The sequence below is a fragment of the Phyllopteryx taeniolatus genome, chromosome 9 (assembly GCF_024500385.1).
Source record: "Phyllopteryx taeniolatus isolate TA_2022b chromosome 9, UOR_Ptae_1.2, whole genome shotgun sequence".
NCBI lineage: Eukaryota > Metazoa > Chordata > Actinopteri > Syngnathiformes > Syngnathidae > Phyllopteryx > Phyllopteryx taeniolatus.
The window spans coordinates 3,913,347-3,931,016 of record NC_084510.1 but is presented as its reverse complement, the minus strand read 5'-3'; the positions used below and the strand labels follow the sequence as shown (position 1 = coordinate 3,931,016).

Below are 17,670 nucleotides of genomic sequence, written 5' to 3'. Positions count from 1 at the left end.
TTGTTTATCTTTTGTTGTTTGAAGATTAGTTTAGTTTAGTTTATCAGTTTATTTTTGAAAGGGGACAATGCAATTTCATAAAACACATGAAGTACACATGGTTAAAAAAGCCAGAATTAGCCAGAAGGCTAGTTTTCATCTGTAGTCCCCTGGCCATGATGTAAAAAAGCAGTAAAATACATCTACAAGACAATATAATATACATAATACATAATCAAACTATACTATTAAGAGAGAATAAAACCATAATTTGTTTTTATCATAACAAAAAGACAACATAACATACTTGTCTTTTAGTGTTGGCAGCTATAGGTGTTAACTAGCCACATTTTCAGTTTTTTTGTGAAGGCCTCGTATGTTGTAAGCAGTGTAACCTCCTCAGGTACTGAGTTCCACTCACCAGCGCTCCTCACTGACCAGGCTGACTTACTGAAAGTGCTCATGCGCAGAGGAATGAGACAGTCACCTCTGACAGAGCCTCGAGTGACACACTCAGAGCTGTTTCTTTGGCTGATGAACTCAGCCAGAGGAGCTGGGGCCAAATCATGCAGTACTTTATAAATCAAATTTAAATCTTCAAATATGTGAAGACTGTCCCAGTTTAAAAGACTGTATTTTTTTTTAAATTGCACAGTGATGATAGTGCCTTGGTTTTTTATCCATCACTTTAATTACTTGTTTGTACAAAACTTCCAATGGTTTTTTTGCATTCTGACCAGCCTGGGACCAACTGGTTATGCAATAGTTAAAGTGACTAAGAATCATTGAATGCAGGTAAATTTTTGCAGCTTCAGTTGACATTTCATTCCGAATTGCACGAAAATTTGCGAGGTTTTAATTTGATATTTTTACACAATTTGTCAATATGGGCTTTAAAGGAAAGCTGTGAATCTATTATTAACCCAAGATATTTGTATTGGCTGACAATTTGCATTTTCTCTCCATTAACAAGTATGTCGGGGTCAGGTGATACTCTATTTGTTTTAGTGAAATACATGCCTACAGGTTTAGAAACGTTTAGCTGTAGACAGCACTCCTGCAACCAAGTTATGACACGGGACATTGTATTAGTGAGTTTAGCAGCAACAGTATCTTTGGAGCGACCATGAACAAAGAAAACTGTGTCGTCTGCATACATTACGCACTCTGCTTCAGGGCAAACAGTGGGCAAATCGTTGATATAAAGACTAAATAAAAGGGGGCCCAATATTGATCCCTGAGGGACTCCAGAGGTTAGCCTAAGAGACTCTGATCTGCAGTGGTTAACTGATACAGATTGTGTTCGGTCATGCAGATATGATTCAATCCAGCTCACAGTTTAGCGAGAGAAGTTAAATTTTGAGAGCTTGGTAAGAAGAACAGAGTGATTTACTGTATCGAAAGCTTTCCTGAGGTCCAAGAACACCGCCCCTACAACTCCACCCTTGTCGAGAGAAGATTTTATTTTCTCAATGAAGAGGCATGTAGCCATTTCAGTGGAATGCTTGGATCTGAAACCAAACTGCATGGCGTGGAGAGAGGGGGAGATGCTGATTAAATAATGGACAATCTGCTCTGACACCCATTTTTCTGCAACTTTGGAAATGGCCGGAAGAATGCTTATAGGTCGGTAGTTATTCAGAGAAGTTAAGTCACCGGATTTAAAGACAGGGGTAACAATAGCAGATTTCCAGGCCTTTGGAAAGTGACCAGATGAAATTGAAAGATTAATGATTGAGGCAATAGGAGGAGCAAGAGTTGAACCTAGATCTTTGAGCATGCTCGTGTCCATTCCAAAAACATCCTTTGCCTTAGATGGTTTGAGTGAATGAATTAAATCGATAACTTTGGTCTCAGTAATATTTGTAATAGTAAAGAACTGCATTGCAGACAATGCAGGGTATTCCTTCCCTTGTTTTACTGCAAACTTAGAAGAGATTTCTGACACAGATTCAATGAAGTAGTTGTTAAAAGCATCAGCCATCACTTGAGGTTCTGTCAGGATGTTTCCATTTAATTGAATTTGCATTAGTTTTGTTTTGTTATTTTGTGTATCACCCAATAGTTTTTTAATATAATTCCAGGTTATTTTTGAATTTCCCTTCGCACTAGAAGGTATTCAAGTCATTGGCTAGTGTGCTATTGTTCTCAGCTTGGGGGGATCGTCGCTTGTAATTAGTCAGCGATTGGAATGCATGCCAGACTGATTTAGAGTCGTTAGCGCTAAACTGTTTTTCCAACTTTGCTGCATAGTTTCTCTTTGCAATGTTAATTTCTTTAGTCAGCTGGTTTCTTGCTCAATTATACAGGGCCCTGTGCCCGCTCTGATATGGGTCCTCCTTAGCTTGGCGAAGCTGCTTAAGTTTAGCAGTGAACCACGGGTTGTTGTTGTTGAAAGTGCGAAATGACTTTGTTGGTACACAAACCTCTTCACAGAAACTGATATAGGATGTGACAGTGTTCGTATATTCATCCAGGCTGTCAGCTGAATTTTCAAAGACACTCCAGTCTGTGCAGTCTAAACAGCTTTGAAGTTCCATCTTTGCTTCATTGGTCCACTTTTTCACTGTTTTCACTGTAGGCTTCGCGCATTTAAGTTCTTGCCTGTACGTCTGTATTATGTGAATTAAGCAGGGATTAGACGAGCCCAGTGCTGCACGAGGGATGGCACGGTATGCGTTTTTTAGCGTAGTATAGCAGTGGTCCAAAATGTTATTTTCCCTGGTAGGACAGTCGATGTGCTGCTTGTATTTAGGGAGTTCGTGGTTGAGTTTAGCTTTGTTAAAGTCCCCGAGAATAATGAGGGGTGAGTCCGGGTGTTTTTTTTTTCAATTTCGTTGACTTGTTCGGCGAGCGTTAGCAGTGCGGCGTTTGTGTTAGCTTGAGGCGGGTTGTACGCGCCAGCCACAATGCATGATGCGAACTCACGCGGCGAGTAGAATGGCTTACAGTTCAAAAACAGCGACTCCAAATGCGGGCTGCAGTGTGTGCTGAGCTCCGTGACGTCCGTACATAATTTTTCGTTGATATAGAAGCAAATCCCGTCGCCCTTTGTTTTCCCCGATGATTCCATGTCGCGGTCTGCTCGGTGAATATGGAAGCCGGGAAGCATGACGGCGCCATCGGGTACAGCGTCGCAAAGCCAGGTCTCCGTAAAGCACATGGCGGCGGAACGTCCGAAGTCTTTACTGGTCTTTAACAGAAGATGAAGCTCGTCCATTTTGTTGGGTAGGGCGCGTACATTCGCGAGGTGGATCGACGGGAACAGCAATCTGTATCCTCTCTTGCGGAATTTCACCTGGATGCCGGCTCGCTTCCCTCTGTGGCGTCGCCTCCGCCTCCATGCGCCGAAAACCGCGGACGCCGCTCCGGTAAGTAACTCGGAGAAAAAACTGAGCGGATTTGCGAAAGTTGGTGAAAGAAAGTCCGGAGTAGCCTCCTTGATGGCTAGCAAGTCTCCCCTTGTGTAAGTGTAGAGATGTTTAAGTCATCATCCTTGTGATTTTATTTCCCTGAGCTAAGGGCTATATCAGGGGGCAGTTGAGCTGTCATGGCAGAAATTCCTACGAGGCTCACGATGGTTGTATCTCTGATGATGTCAGGTTGCAGAAGAGCGTCAGTGGTGGTGGAGGCTTGTTTCCAGTGGTTCCAGTGGATCAAGCAGAGCTAAGCGGCTGTGTATTGGTAACGAGTAAATGTGCTTTCACTTGTATAGTGCTTTTCTACCTAAGGTACTCAAAGTGCTTTCACACTGTCTCCTCGTTCACCGACTGATGACGTAGCATCAGGAGCAACTGGGGGTTCAGTATTTTGCTCAAGGATACTCAGAGATGGCCACACAGGCCGAGAATTGAACCCACAACCTTTGGGTTGAGAGACGACCGCTCTACACCTGATCCTTTTTTTTTTGGGCACATTGGCGCCCCTCCGGAAGTGGCACCCTGTGCAGTTTGCACATCCCAAATACCACCACTGGTTGTGCGAGATGTGAGGCTTGAATGAGACGGGAAGTGAATTATCATTTTCTCTTATATTGTACACAATATGATCTAAGAGAGGGTCTGTTTAATGATACTATACAAAATAACCCTGATATCTACTAATGGTCAGATGAGGTAAAGATTAAGTGGCTGTTTGATTTTGATGCTTTTGGAATTACAGACTTTATTTGCTTAGAAAAGAAGACAATAAAGACATGTGTCATGAGCTTTTGTTGCACTTTGGCCCTGGTGCTGGATTATTTTATTATTTGGTGTTTTATAAGCCAATGTGGGCTTGGCATAAAATTATCCATCCATCCATCCATTTTCTGAGCCGCTTCTCCTCACTAGGGTCGGGGCGTGCTGGAGCCTATCCCAGCTATCATCGGGCAGGAGGCGGGGTACACCCTGAACTGGTTGCCAGCCAATCGCAGGGCACATACAAAGAAACAACCATTCGCACTCACATTACGGGCAATTTAGAGTCGCCAATTAATGCATGTTTTTGGGATGTGGGAGGAAACTCACGCAGGCACGGGGAGAACATGCAAACTCCACATAGGCCCCCGGTCCTCAGAACTGTGAGGCTGAGGCTCTAACCAGTCGCCCACCGTGCTGTAATTAGTTCATTAATTTATTCATTCATTCAATCCTTTATTCATTCATATCACATGATCTATGTTTCTAATTTAACATCAGTTTTGTTATAGAATTATATTAGCAACTGTTGGCCTTATACACATCTGGAAAAAATAAGGGACCATTGCAAAATTATCAGTTTCTCTGATTTTGGTACGTATAGGTACAGTATATGTTTGAGTAAAATTAACATTTTTGTTTTTCATTCGGGCGTGCTGGAGACTATCCCCGCTCACTCTGGGCGAGAGGCAGGGTACACGCTGAACTGGTCGCCAGCCAATCGTGGGGCACATATAAACAATAATTCGGACTCACATTCACACCTATGGGCAATTTAGAGTCTTCATTCAACCTACCATGCATGTTTCTGGGATGTGGGAGGAAACCGGAGTACCCGGAGAAAACCCACATAGGCACGATGAGAACATGCAAACCCCACACATGCAAGGCTGGATTTGAACCTGGGTCCTCAGAACTATGAGGCAGATGTGCTAACCAGTCGTCAACCACGCTATCTATTTTTGTTTTATTCTACATTATTGTTTTATGCCCCGGTACACGCTGGACAGACTATGTCTGGGTCTGGGGATGCGTTGCCGGAAGAGCAGGACGAAGTCTGGGCTTCCCTGCTTAAGATGCTGCCCCCGCGACCAGACCCTGGATAAATGGAAGAAATGGATGGATCGATCTTTAAACTACTGCCAACTCTCAAATACAAATAGTCATTTTGAACATTTATTTGCAGATGAGAGGCTGAGTTGTTTTTTGGTCTCTTGATTTTTTGCAGACGTGTATTTTTGTACAAAGTAATTTGTGACATGAGAAGTGGAATGCATCTTACCTCGCACCACCAGTTTGGCTGTAACTGAGGCGCTGTCCACCACAGTTTGAGCTGTACAGGTATACGTGCCTGCCTGACTCAGCTGAGCAGTCACAATAAACAGGTCTCCAATGGTTTCCTTCTACAGAAGTAAAACAAAACAAGATATTTTAGGACAGGAAATAAAAACAAATACATAATTAAAAAAAAAATCAGGACAGAGAAATACGAAACTATTTTTTCACCTGATATACAGATACAGCTCTATTTACACCCCAATTCCAATGAAGTTGGGACATTGTGTTAAACATAAATAAAAACAGAATACATTGATTTGCAAATCATGTTCAACCTATATTTAATTTAATACACTACAAAGACAAGATATTTAATGTTCAAAATGTTAACTTTATTGTTTTAAAAAAATAATCATTAACTTAGAATTTTATGGGGACAAGTGATAATTGAGTGTCGCCCACGAGCAGCACCTAAGCCCAATCTGTTCTGGGGTCGTGGGACTGAGTTGCTCATCAACATCAAGTAGCAGGTATTTACATGAAATAATTTCTTGATTATGATATGAATCATTTTACTGTACAATAAAAAGGGGATTATAGTGACATCACAAGAGAGTGTGTGGACACTGAGAGAAACAAAAACATGTTTTACATGAATTGATGAAGCCTGCTCAGATGAGCTGAGAGGTGAAACGTCTTCTAAGACAACCAGAACAATCCGGTTACAATCGATTCAATGCCCTGAGAATGAAGACCTGGATGAATGAGAATATTCACAGGGCGCATGCCTGGCACTTCTGTCTCAAGAAGGTTTAAATTGACATATAGACATGGGCCTTTCCGTCTGGCAAACGTCAGTTTGATTTGCTCCTTCTGTTCATGGTATGGACACCAGCGCACCATTGACCCTGGATAAAAAAATCTATATAGAGTATAGATGCACTTGGGTGTCAGTGAGAATGTTATAGCAAACAGCTAACACCCTCCATATCACCTACATAGGGATAGTAACCATCGCAGAGGGTCTCACTTGGGTAGGCCAGGCACAGACACATGAAAGCCTTTTCACACTGCACTTAGCTGTGCACAGCGTGCCGTCGACAAACCCATTCATTGTGTATGTGCTGCAAGGGCGCGACGACGGAACGCCGTGTCAAGGTGGCCGTTTATCGTCACGCTGCTGCGCTTTGAGGTGAAAAATGTTAAACTTGGGAGCGGCACTGCGTTAATGTCAGACGGAACATCCGATAGGAGAGGGGTTGGCGGAATGATTCGGAGTGCTAACAGCAATAGACCAACCAGCAGAAAAGCATCCGTGCTACTTCCCGGTAGGGTGCCAAGCAACCACTTCCAAATAGAGGCAAGCTTGTGCTGGAAAACCAAGTGCATTGGAAAAAGCCTTTATGAACAACTATAACCTTCCTAATCTGTGATGTCAGAGCAATGGGGTCTGTAGGAGTGGAGTAGTGATGCCCGAGAGGTAATATGGTCACATGATTTTAGAACTAAACACGGAGGCTAATGCAGATAATCCATGCACAAATATCCAAGAACTGCAACAAAACACTATCAACAACACGTTCCAAAAAAGATGGGACAGGGTCATGTTTACCACTGTGTTACATCAACTTTTCTTTTAACAATATTCAATAAACGTTTGGGAACTGAGGACACTAATTGTTGAAGCTTTGTAGGTGCAATTCTTTCCCATTCTTGCTTGACATACAGCTTCAGCTGTTCAACAGTCTAGGGTCTCCGTTCTCGTATTACACGCTTCATAATGCGCCACACATTATCAATAGGAGACAGGTCTGGACTGCATGCATGTCAGTCTAGTACCCGCACTCTTTAACTACGAAGCCACACTGTTGTAACACGTGCAGAATGTGGTTTGGCATTGTCTTGCTGAAATAAGCAGGGCCGTCCATGAAAAAGACGTTGCTTGGATGGCAGCATGTTTCTCCAAAACCTGTATCTACCTTTCAGCATGAATGGTGCCTTCACAGATGTGTAAGTTACCCATGCCATTGGCACTAACACAGCCCCATACCATCACAGATACTGGCTTTTGAACTTTGTGTCAATAACAGTCCGGATGGTTCTTTTCCTCTTTGGCACGGAGGACACGACGTCCACAATTTCCAAAAACAATTTGCAATGTGGACTCGTCGGACCACAAAACACTTTTCCTCTGTCCATTTTAGATGAGCTCGGGCCCAGAGGAGCTGGTGGCGTTTCTAAGTGTTGTTGATAAATGGCTTTTGCTTTGCATAGTAGAGTTTCAAGTTGCACTGACAGATGTAGCGCCGAACTGTATTTACTGACATTGGTTTTCTGAAGTGTTCCTGAGCCCATGTGGTGATATCCTTGACACATTGATATCGGTTTTTGATGCAGTGCCGCCTGAGGGATAGAAGGTCACGCGCATTCAATGTTGGTTTTCGGCCTTGCCGCTTACATGCAGTGATTTCTCCAGATTCTCTGAACCTTTTGATGATATTGTGGACCGCAGATGATTAAATGCCTAAATTCCTTGGAATTGTACCTTGAGGAACATTGTCCTTAAACTGTTTGACTATTTTCTCATGCACTTGTTCACAAAGAGGTGAACCTCGCCCCATATTTGCTTGTGAATGACTGAGCAATTCAGGGAAGCTCCTTTTATACAAAATCATGGCACCCACCTGTTCCCAATTAGCCTGTTCACCTGTGGGATGTTCTAAACACATGTTTGATGAGCATGCCTCAACTTTTTCAGTCTTTTTTGCCACCTGTCCCAGCTTTATTGGAACGTGTTGCAGCCATAAAATTCTAAGTTAATGATTATTTGCTAAAAACAATTAAGTTTATCAGTTTGAACATTAAATATATTGTATTTGTAGTGTATTCAATTACATATAGGTTGAACATGATTTGCAAATCATTGCATTCGGTTTTTATTTATGTTTAACACAACGTCCCAACTTCATTGGAATTGGGTTTGTAACTACAGCTCTGTGTATTTAGTTTTATGGTCAAAACATGAAATACACATACATTTTATTTTTCACATAGTTCGGGCAGGTTTCGAACCACTTTATTTTTTTTCTTTAGTTTTATTCAAGAGGATTATGAGAAGCACTTTGTTGGCAACTAACTTAAATAAAACATGGAACTATATCCACCCCTTCTCTCCAGTGGAGTGAAAACATTCCAAATATGAACAACTGCTCATACAGTAGTTGACTGTGCTACTGCTTTAAAGCCTAGATGTAAGAAATGAGTCAATGACTCAATCAAATCCCCTCTTCACATCCCTCAACACTAGCTATCTATAATAAATCTCAGCATTCACTCACCCCTTCTACTCGATGGTACGGCCCTGAAGAGTCCTCCAGGTCCAGCACAGCCCCATTGAGGGCCCAGGTGAAGGTCAGGTCCATGGTGGGATCATGGGAGGCATGACACTGCAACGTCACATTCTCACCCTGATTGATGTCAGCGTTGGAGGGAGCCAGTGTGATCTTGGTGGCATCTGTTGGTTTTGACCACATCAATCTTTTTTCAAGCATCTCACATCAATGAAGAATTAGTAAATCCAAAATAATGGGGTAGATCATTATATCTGCAACAGACAGTATAATTGTTTTCTGTTTGGCAGACAGGCTTTGGATGCTCGGCATTTGCTTCTATCCACTGTGGCAAATACAAATGGACAGTCGTAAATAGTTATTACTTGTTTCAAAGAAATGTATGATTTGGTCTCCCAAGACAAATATATCAAAGAAAACTGATGTCTCTCTGTGTGTGTGTGTGTGTTTGGAAAACTATACCTCTGACAGACAGGTGTCCTGTGCTGTTAGCTTTGCCAAGGTAATTCTCAGCAAAGCAAGTGTATTTCCCTTCATCTGCCCTGCTGATGTTAGTGATCCACAAGATGCCATCTCGAGTCACAGTCACCCTGAGCAGACATTTCACAAAGTCAAGACGGGCTACAACTTCAACTATGACATATGATTAAATATCTGACAGTATCTGAATTTCGCTGAAGAAAATAATCTGCAGTCAAAATGATGGTGTTTAGTTGGAGTTCTTGGATATTTGTGCATGGATTATCTGCATTAGCCTCCATGTTTAGTTCTAAAATCATGTGACCATATTATCTCTCGGGCATCACTACTCCACTCCTACAGACCCCATTGCTCTGACATCACACATTCGGAAGGTGATAGTTGTTCATAAAGGCTTTTTCCAATGCACTTGGTTTTCCAGCACAAGCTTGCCTATATTTGGAAGTGGTTGCTTGGCACCCTTCCGGGAAGTAGCACGGATGCTTTTTTGCTGGTTGGTCTATTGCTGTTAGCACTCTGAATCACTCCGCCAACCCCTCTCCTATCGGATGTTCCATCTGACATCAGCGCAATGCCGCTCCCAAGTTTAACATTTTCCACCTCAAGGCGCAGCAGCGCGAAGATAAACGCCCACCTTGACACAGCGTTCCGTCGTCGCGCCCTTGTAGCACATACACAATGAATGGGTTTGTCGACGGCGCGCTGTGCACAGCTAAGTGCAGTGTGAAAAGGCCTTAACGTGTCTGGGCCTGGCCCACACAACTGAGACCCTCTGCGATGGTTACTATCCCTATTTAGGTGATATGGAGGCTGTTAGCTGTTTGCTAAAACATTCTCACTGACACTAAAGTGCATCTATTCTCTATATTGATTTTTTCTATCCAGGGTCAATGATGCGCTGGTGTCCATAACATGAACAGATTGTAACCATATTGATTTTGTAAAGGAGCAAAACAAACTGATGTTTGCCAGACGGAAAGGCCCAGGTTGTAACTTGGATCTATATGTCAATTTAAACCTTGAGACAGTAGTGCCAGGCATGCGCCCTGTGAATATTCTCATTCATCCAGGTCATTTCATTTTCAGGGCATTGAATCGATTGTAACTGGATTGTTCTGGTTGTCTTAGGCTTCATCAATTCATGTAAAACATGTTTTTGTTTCGCTCACTGTCCACACACTTTCTTGTGATGTCACTATAATCCCCTTTTTTATTGTACAGTAAAATGATTCATATCATAATCAAGAAATTATTTCATGTAAATACCTGCTACTGTTGATGAGCAACTCAGTCCCACGACTCCAGAACAGGCTGGGCTTAGGGGCTGCTCGTGGGCGACATTCAATTATCACTTGTCCCCCTCTGGCTGCAGGGATCAGTTTCCGCACGGGGTTTAACCTGAAGTCTGGAGCCTGAACTGAAACAGGTAGGACATACAGAATGGAGATGACCAAACTTTAGGTAAAGAGATGGGTCAAAGGGGTACAATTTTCAAGTAGCTCTAAATAATAGGTGAATTTGTCCTACCTTGGACTCGTAGCTCAGCAGTAGAGTAGATTGTTCCATGCTTGTTCTCAGCAACACACTGGTACATCCCAGAATCTTCCAGGGCTAGGCTGCTGATCTTGAGATGAGCTCCATTTACTTCTACTCTATCCTGGACAGTTCATTGTTAAGTGGATGGAGAGAGAAAAGGGTGAGGAAGGGAGGTTAAAAAGCAGAAATGGGGGAACTTGAGTCAAAAGACTTGACTCGTGTCGACTTGAGTTGCCAGTTTTATAACTTCCGACTTGCTTGTCAAATACTTAAGAAAGATTTGACCTGACTTTAGACTTGGTAGCCAAGTGACTTGACTTTGACTACACGACTTGACGTCATCTCGTTTAAAGTTGGAAATCTGCATTTTAATTAAGACAGTTTGACTTTTTTTTTTTGGGGTGGAAAAAAAAAATGAAAAAAAAAATATTCATACGGTGAGCGACTGGTTAGCACATCTGCCTCGCAGTTTTGGGGACCGGGGTACTCCCGCCTGTCTGGAGTTTGAATGTTCTCCCCATGCCTGGGTGGGTTTTCTCCGGGCACTCCGGTTTCCACTTCATCCAGCTCTCCCGGGGGGATCCCGAGGCGTTCCCAGGCCAGCCGAAGGACGTAGTCTCTCCAGCGTGTCCTGGGTCGTCCCCGGGGTCTCCTCCCGGTGGGACGTGCCCGGAACACCTCACCAGGGTGGCGTCCGGGAGGCATCCGAATCAGATGCCCCAGCCACCTCATCTGGCTCCTTTCAATGCGGAGGAGCAGCGGCCTCTACTCTGAGATCCTCCCGGATGACCAAGCTTCTCACCCTAAGGGAGAGCCCGGACACCCTGCGGAGGAAACTCATTTCGGCCGCTTGTATCCGGGATCTTGTTCTTTCGGCCACGACCCACAGCTCGTGACCATAGGTGAGGGTAGGAACGAAGATCGACCGGTAAATTGAGAGCTTCGCCTTTCGGCTTAGCTCCTTCTTTACCACAACGGACCGATACAAAGTCTGCATCGCTGCAGACGCTGCACCGATCCGCCTGTTGATCTCCCGTTCCATTCTTCCCTCACTCGTGAACAAGACCCTAAGATACTTGAACTCCTCCACTTGGGGCAGGATCTCATCCCCGACCTGGAGAGGGCTTGCCACCCTTTTCCGACTGAGGACCATGGTCTCAGATTTGGAGGTGCTGATTCTCATCCCAGCCGCTTCACACTCGGCTGCGAACTGCTCCAGTGAGAGTTGCAGCTCACGGCTTGATGAAGCCAACAGAACCACATCATCAGCAAAAAGCAGAGATGCAATACTGAGGCCACCAAACCGGTGGCCTAGAAATTCTGTCCAGAAAAGTTATGAACAGAATCGGCGACAAAGGGCAGCCTTGGCAGAGTCCAACCCTCACCGAGTCTGACTTACTGCCGGATATGCAGACCAAACTCTGACTCCGGTCGTACAGGGACCGAACAGCCCGTATCAGGGGGTTCTGTACCCCATACTCCCGATGCACCCTCCACAGGACTCCCCGAGGGACACGGTCGAACGCCTTCTCCAAGTCCACAAAACACATGTAGACTGGTTGGGCGAACTCCCATGCACCCTCGAGGACCCTGCCAAGGGTGTAGAGCTGGTCCACTGTTCCACGGCCAGGACGAAAACCACACTGCTCCTCCTGAATCTGAATCTGAGATTCGACTTCCCGACGGACCCTCCTCTCCAGCACCCCTGAACAGACCTTACCAGGAATGCTGAGCAGTGTGATCCCCCTGTAGTTGGAACACACCCTCCGGTCCCCCTTCTTAAAAAGGGGGACCACCACCCCAGTCTGCCAATCCAGAGGCACTGTCCCCGATGTCCATGCGATGTTGCAGAGGCGTGTCAACCAGGACAGCCGCACAACATCCAGAGCCTTTAGGAACTCCGGGCGAATCTCATCCACCCCTGGGGCCCTGCCACCAAGGAGCTTTTTAACTACCTCGGTGACCTCAAACCCAGAGATAGGAGAGCCCGCCTCAGAGAACCCGCACTCTGCTTCCTCATGGGAAGGCGTGTCGGTGGAATTGAGGAGGTCTTCAAAGTATTCTCCCCACCGACTCACAACGTCCCGAGTCGAGGTCAGCAGCGCCCCATCCCCACTATACACAGTGTTGGTGGTGCACTGCTTTCCTCTCCTGAGACGTCGGATGGTGGACCAGAATTTCCTCGAAGCCGTCCGGAAGTCTTTCTCCATGGCCTCACCAAACTCCTCCCATGCCCGAGTTTTTGCTTCGGCGACCACCAAAGCTGCATTCCGCTTGGCCCACCGGTACCCATCAGCTGCCTCAGGAGTCCCACAGGCCAAAAAGGCCCGATAGGACTCCTTCTTCAGCTTGACGGCATCCCCCACTGTTGGTGCACGTTTGGACACCCTTATGCTTGAACATGGTGTTCGTTATGGACAATCCGTGACGAGCACAGACGTCCAATAACAGAACACCGCTCGGGTTCTGATCGGGGGGGCCGTTCCTCCCAATCACGCCTTTCCAGGTCTCACTGTCATTGCCCACGTGAGCATTAAAGTCTCCCAACAGAACAATGGAGTCCCCAGTGGGAGCGCTGTGGAAATTTATAAAAAATAAAAAATAAAAAAAAAGGGAGGGGCCATATGGGTCGGGTGCAGTGTGAGCTGGGCGGTGGCCAAAGGCGGGGAAAAAAAAAAGTGTGAAGACATTTGCGGGTATTACCAAAGAGTTGGAGCTAGAAGATGCCAGGTGCATTATAGGTCTGCTGTATCGAATCACTTTGCATTACAATCACAGTGATAAAAAGTCATTGACAAAAGTACGTTCCACCATTAGTAAGTACGGTACAAACACTTTGATAGACTACTGACCGTGTTTTTTGAAGTCTCACGATTAAAATGTCATCTGTTGTGTCGGCCCTGTGATAAAACTGTCTGCACTATGTTTTTAAAATTGAGCCCATAGCATAAACTTTAATCTAATGACAATTGTCAATTGTCCAAAACCAGTGCTTTTAAATAAACATCAAACCCAACTGAGTGATTTAATTAGTAGAGGACACAGGAGGAATGCAGATTTTGTTCACATTACTTTTTTTTTTTTTTGAAGGATGGCAACATTTTTATTTCGTATTATTCCGTTAATTATGAATCTCTTTCATTCTCCATTAGCCCATTTGGTACACACCTCATTACTGTATATTTGACCAACAGAAAACTGTCTTGGCTTTGTTTAATGGTGTTCTCTTAAGAACCATAGGAGTTACAAGGCTGTCACCACAAAGTACACAGCATAGTTTGTTCAGAAATAATGTTGAGTTAATTTGAGTTTGAAATAAAAAATAAAAAGATTCAGTGCAATACATTAAATCAATCATACTCTCAATTGTTGTTCATTTTTGTTGTTCAACTTTTGTAAGTTGTGAATACTTTTTTTTATGTGTTATGATTTATGGGGGCAGCACGGTGAGCGACTGGTTAGCACATCTGGCTCACAGTTGTGAGGACCAGGGTTCAAATCCCGGCCCCACCTGTGTGGAGTTTGCATGTTCTCCCCGAGCCTGCGTGGGATTTCGCCGGGCACTCCGGTTTCTTCCCCCATCCCAAAAAAACATGGGTGCTGGGTTGATTGTAGACTCTAAATTGCCTGTAGGTGTGGATGTGAGTGCGAATGGTTGTTTGTTTATATGTGCCCTGGGATTGGCTGGAAACCAATTCAGGGTGTACCCCGTCTCTCGCCTGAAGAAAGCTGGAATAGGCTCTAGCACACCCGCGACCTTAGTGAGTAAGTGATATGGATGGATGGATGTTTTCATGGGAAAAAAAGATGTGAAAAATAATTTTATGACCGCTCAAATATATGTTGCAACTGGAGCAAATTTGTATGACATAGCTAGCAACTTGCTTAACCCAAGTAATGACTTGACTCGACTTGCTTGAAATTTCATGGTGACTCGACTTGCTTGAATCTTTCCCACAGTGACTTGGGACTTGCTTGAGACTTAAAGGTTATGACTTGAGACTTGCTTTTCACTTGCACATGTGACCGACTCCCACCTGTTAAAAAGTGAAAAGAAAACCTTTTCACATTAGAATATCCATCCATCCATTTTCTGAGCCGCTTCTCCTCACTAGGGTCGCGGGCATGCTGGAGCCTATCCCAGCTGTCATCGGGCAGGAGGCGGGGTACACCCTGAACTGGTTGCCAGCCAATCGCAGGGCACATCGAAACAAACAACCATTCGCACTCACAGTCATGCCTACGGGCAATTTAGAGTCTCCAATTAATGCATGTTTTTGGGATGTGGGAGGAAACCGGAGTGCCCGGAGAAAACCCACGCAGGCACGGGGAGAACATGCAAACTCCACACAGGCGGGGACGGGGATTGAACCCCGCACCTCAGAACTGTGAGGCTGACGCTCTAACCAGTCGGCCACCGTGCCGCCACATTAGAATATTTAATACCAATTGAGGGTGATTCCAAATGATTCCACATATACTTCTTTCTTAGCTGCCTGAAAAGAGACAGAAATTCATGGCTTTCTCCCTTATTATTTCTTTGAACTTGTATACAGCTCTTCCTTTTGTGAAATGGGCTGTCCCATAGGTCAATTTAGATGCTTATAGGAAAATGTTTAAATAAAATAAAGAAACAGTGCAAAATGTATGCATTTTATGGATAAATAAATACACTTTTTTTTCTGTGTAGTACCTGTACCTGTGTAGTGAGCGGCTGTCCATTGCGGAGCCAGCGAATGGAAGGTCTGGGTTTACCAGCAGCCACACAACTCCAGTGTAGCTCTGAACTAATCTCAACTTCAGAGTCACTCATCACCTGCAACCAGTCTGGCTGAGCTGAAGCACAAAAAAAGAACTGCATGGAGAATTACATTACAGTATATTTAAAAGTGGTAATGTGAAAAAAGAACAGTGATTGACTGCAAAGTAAATAAATGCTAAGAAAAACCTTGCACACTAATGCGGCCCTGGTACATGTCAATTCCCTCAGAATTGTGGGCTTCACACTCATAGACACCCTCGTCATCAAAGGAAAGGTCTGGTAGGATGAGAGTGGGACTCTCAGCACTAGAACCTGCCTTGGATGGCATTAGTCCATCCACCTTTTTCCATCTCAGTTTTGGGACTGGGCTACAAGAGGAAATGGAGAGATAAGTAAGTGCCCTAAGTGAGACCAGATTTAGGACAAAAGGTTTCAGAGAAAACTGGAGATATGTTTTGAAACTTACTTTCCATAGGCAAAGCACTCTAACTGGGCAGTGTATCCAGCAAGGGCATAGGTCTCCGCTGGAAAGCGCACTTTGATGCTTGGAGCTGACTTCTTTGGATTGGCTACAGTCAAACAAGAGGTTTATTTAATTGAAATCGCTAATTTCTTACTGTTGATGATAATGATAATTAGTCGTGTGTAAATAATAAATTGGTTGCTTGCTAGAGATCTTGAACCACCATATGTGATAATAATACCCAATTCTGGTGGTATTATCTGCGACTGGCTGGCGACCAGTCCAGAGTGTACACCACCTCTCGCCTGAAGAAAGCTAGGATAGGCTCCGGCACGTCCGCGTCCCGAGTGAGGATAAGCGGTACAGAAAATGGATGGATTGATGGTGGTGTTATGTGCCTATAAATGCTGAAAAGGGTGGTGTGCCCTCTCCAGGTCGGGGATGAGATCCTGCCCCAAGTGGAGGAGTTCAAGAATCTTGAGTCTTGTTCACGAGTGAGGGAAGAATGGAACGGGAGGTCGACAGGCGGATCGGTGCAGCGTCTGCAGTGATGTGGACTTTGTATCGGTCCGTTGTGGTAAAGAAGGAGCTAAGTCGAAAAGCAAAGCCCTCAATTTACCGGTCGATCTACGTTCCTACCCACACCTATGGTCACGAGCTGTGGGTCGTGACCGAAAGAACGAGATCCTGGATGCAAGCGGCCGAAATTAGTTTCCTCCGCAGGGTATTCGTGCTCTCCCTTAGAGATAGGGTGAGAAGCTCAGTCATCCGGGAGAAGCTCAAAGTAGAACCGATGCTCCTCCGCATTGAGAGGAGCCAGATGAGGTGGCTGGGGCATCTGATTCGGATGCCTCCCGGACGCCTCCCTGGTGAGGTGTTCCGGGCACGTCCCACCGGAAGGAGACCCCGGGGACGACCCAGGACACGGTGGAGAGACTACGTCTCTCGGCTGACATGGAAAAGCCTCGGGATCCCCCCGGAAGAGCTGGAGGAAGTGCCTGGGGAGAGGGAAGTCTGGGCGTACCTGCTAAAGCTACTGCCCCCGCGACACGACCTCGGATAGCGGTAGAAAATGGATGGATGTATGGATGAAATGCGCATACAAAAAAGAAAAAAAGAATGCTGAGCCAACCATGGTGAATTAAAATTGACATCTTTTTGATTTTTTTAGAAATCGCCAGCAGTATTTAAGTGGATGAAAGCACAATAAAATTGTAGTTACTATTTCTCCCCTTTATTCCTTTGACAAAAACTGAGGAGATAAAATTAAGATGCCATTTGGAACTCATGTTAAGATCATAAGTACTGTGATGAGCACATTTGTTTGCCATTTTCAAAATTACTTGGGGCTATATCAAAAGATCACATTTGAGAAGGTCTTGGTGTGCTCAGCAGAGCACTGAGCTTGCATCTTACCTTCAGGCAGCACAGTGAGTTGGTTAGCTTTGCTGAAGGTACTTTTTGTACTGATGTCCATGTTGATGGTAGTAAAGCAGAAGTAGTTTCCAGTGTCGTTGGGCTCTGCTTTTGCAAGGTAGAGATTACCAGTTACCTGGGATACAAACCAGCGGCCATCATCTTTCTTGATGAAGTTAGGAAACTCATTGAGGAGCCACCGGTAGGATAGAGCTAAAATGAGAAAAC

The 17,670-nt window shown here is 44.7% G+C and overlaps 1 protein-coding gene across 5 annotated transcripts in view; it reads right to left on the bottom strand.

Annotated features, from left to right (window-relative positions):
- The window catches only part of cntn2 (contactin 2), a 126,639-nt gene that overhangs the window by 50,280 nt on the left and 58,689 nt on the right, over nucleotides 1-17,670 (bottom strand). For all 5 annotated transcript variants that reach the window (XM_061784534.1, XM_061784533.1, XM_061784529.1 and 2 more), the window contains exons 6-14: nucleotides 17,443-17,655; nucleotides 16,030-16,132; nucleotides 15,750-15,931; nucleotides 15,501-15,637; nucleotides 10,793-10,922; nucleotides 10,532-10,682; nucleotides 9,248-9,375; nucleotides 8,774-8,949; nucleotides 5,440-5,560 (exon numbers count right to left, since the gene is read on the bottom strand). In XM_061784534.1, coding sequence (XP_061640518.1) covers nucleotides 5,440-5,560; nucleotides 8,774-8,949; nucleotides 9,248-9,375; nucleotides 10,532-10,682; nucleotides 10,793-10,922; nucleotides 15,501-15,637; nucleotides 15,750-15,931; nucleotides 16,030-16,132; nucleotides 17,443-17,655 — 1,341 coding nt within the window. The remainder of the gene's footprint in view (nucleotides 1-5,439; nucleotides 5,561-8,773; nucleotides 8,950-9,247; nucleotides 9,376-10,531; nucleotides 10,683-10,792; nucleotides 10,923-15,500; nucleotides 15,638-15,749; nucleotides 15,932-16,029; nucleotides 16,133-17,442; nucleotides 17,656-17,670) is intronic.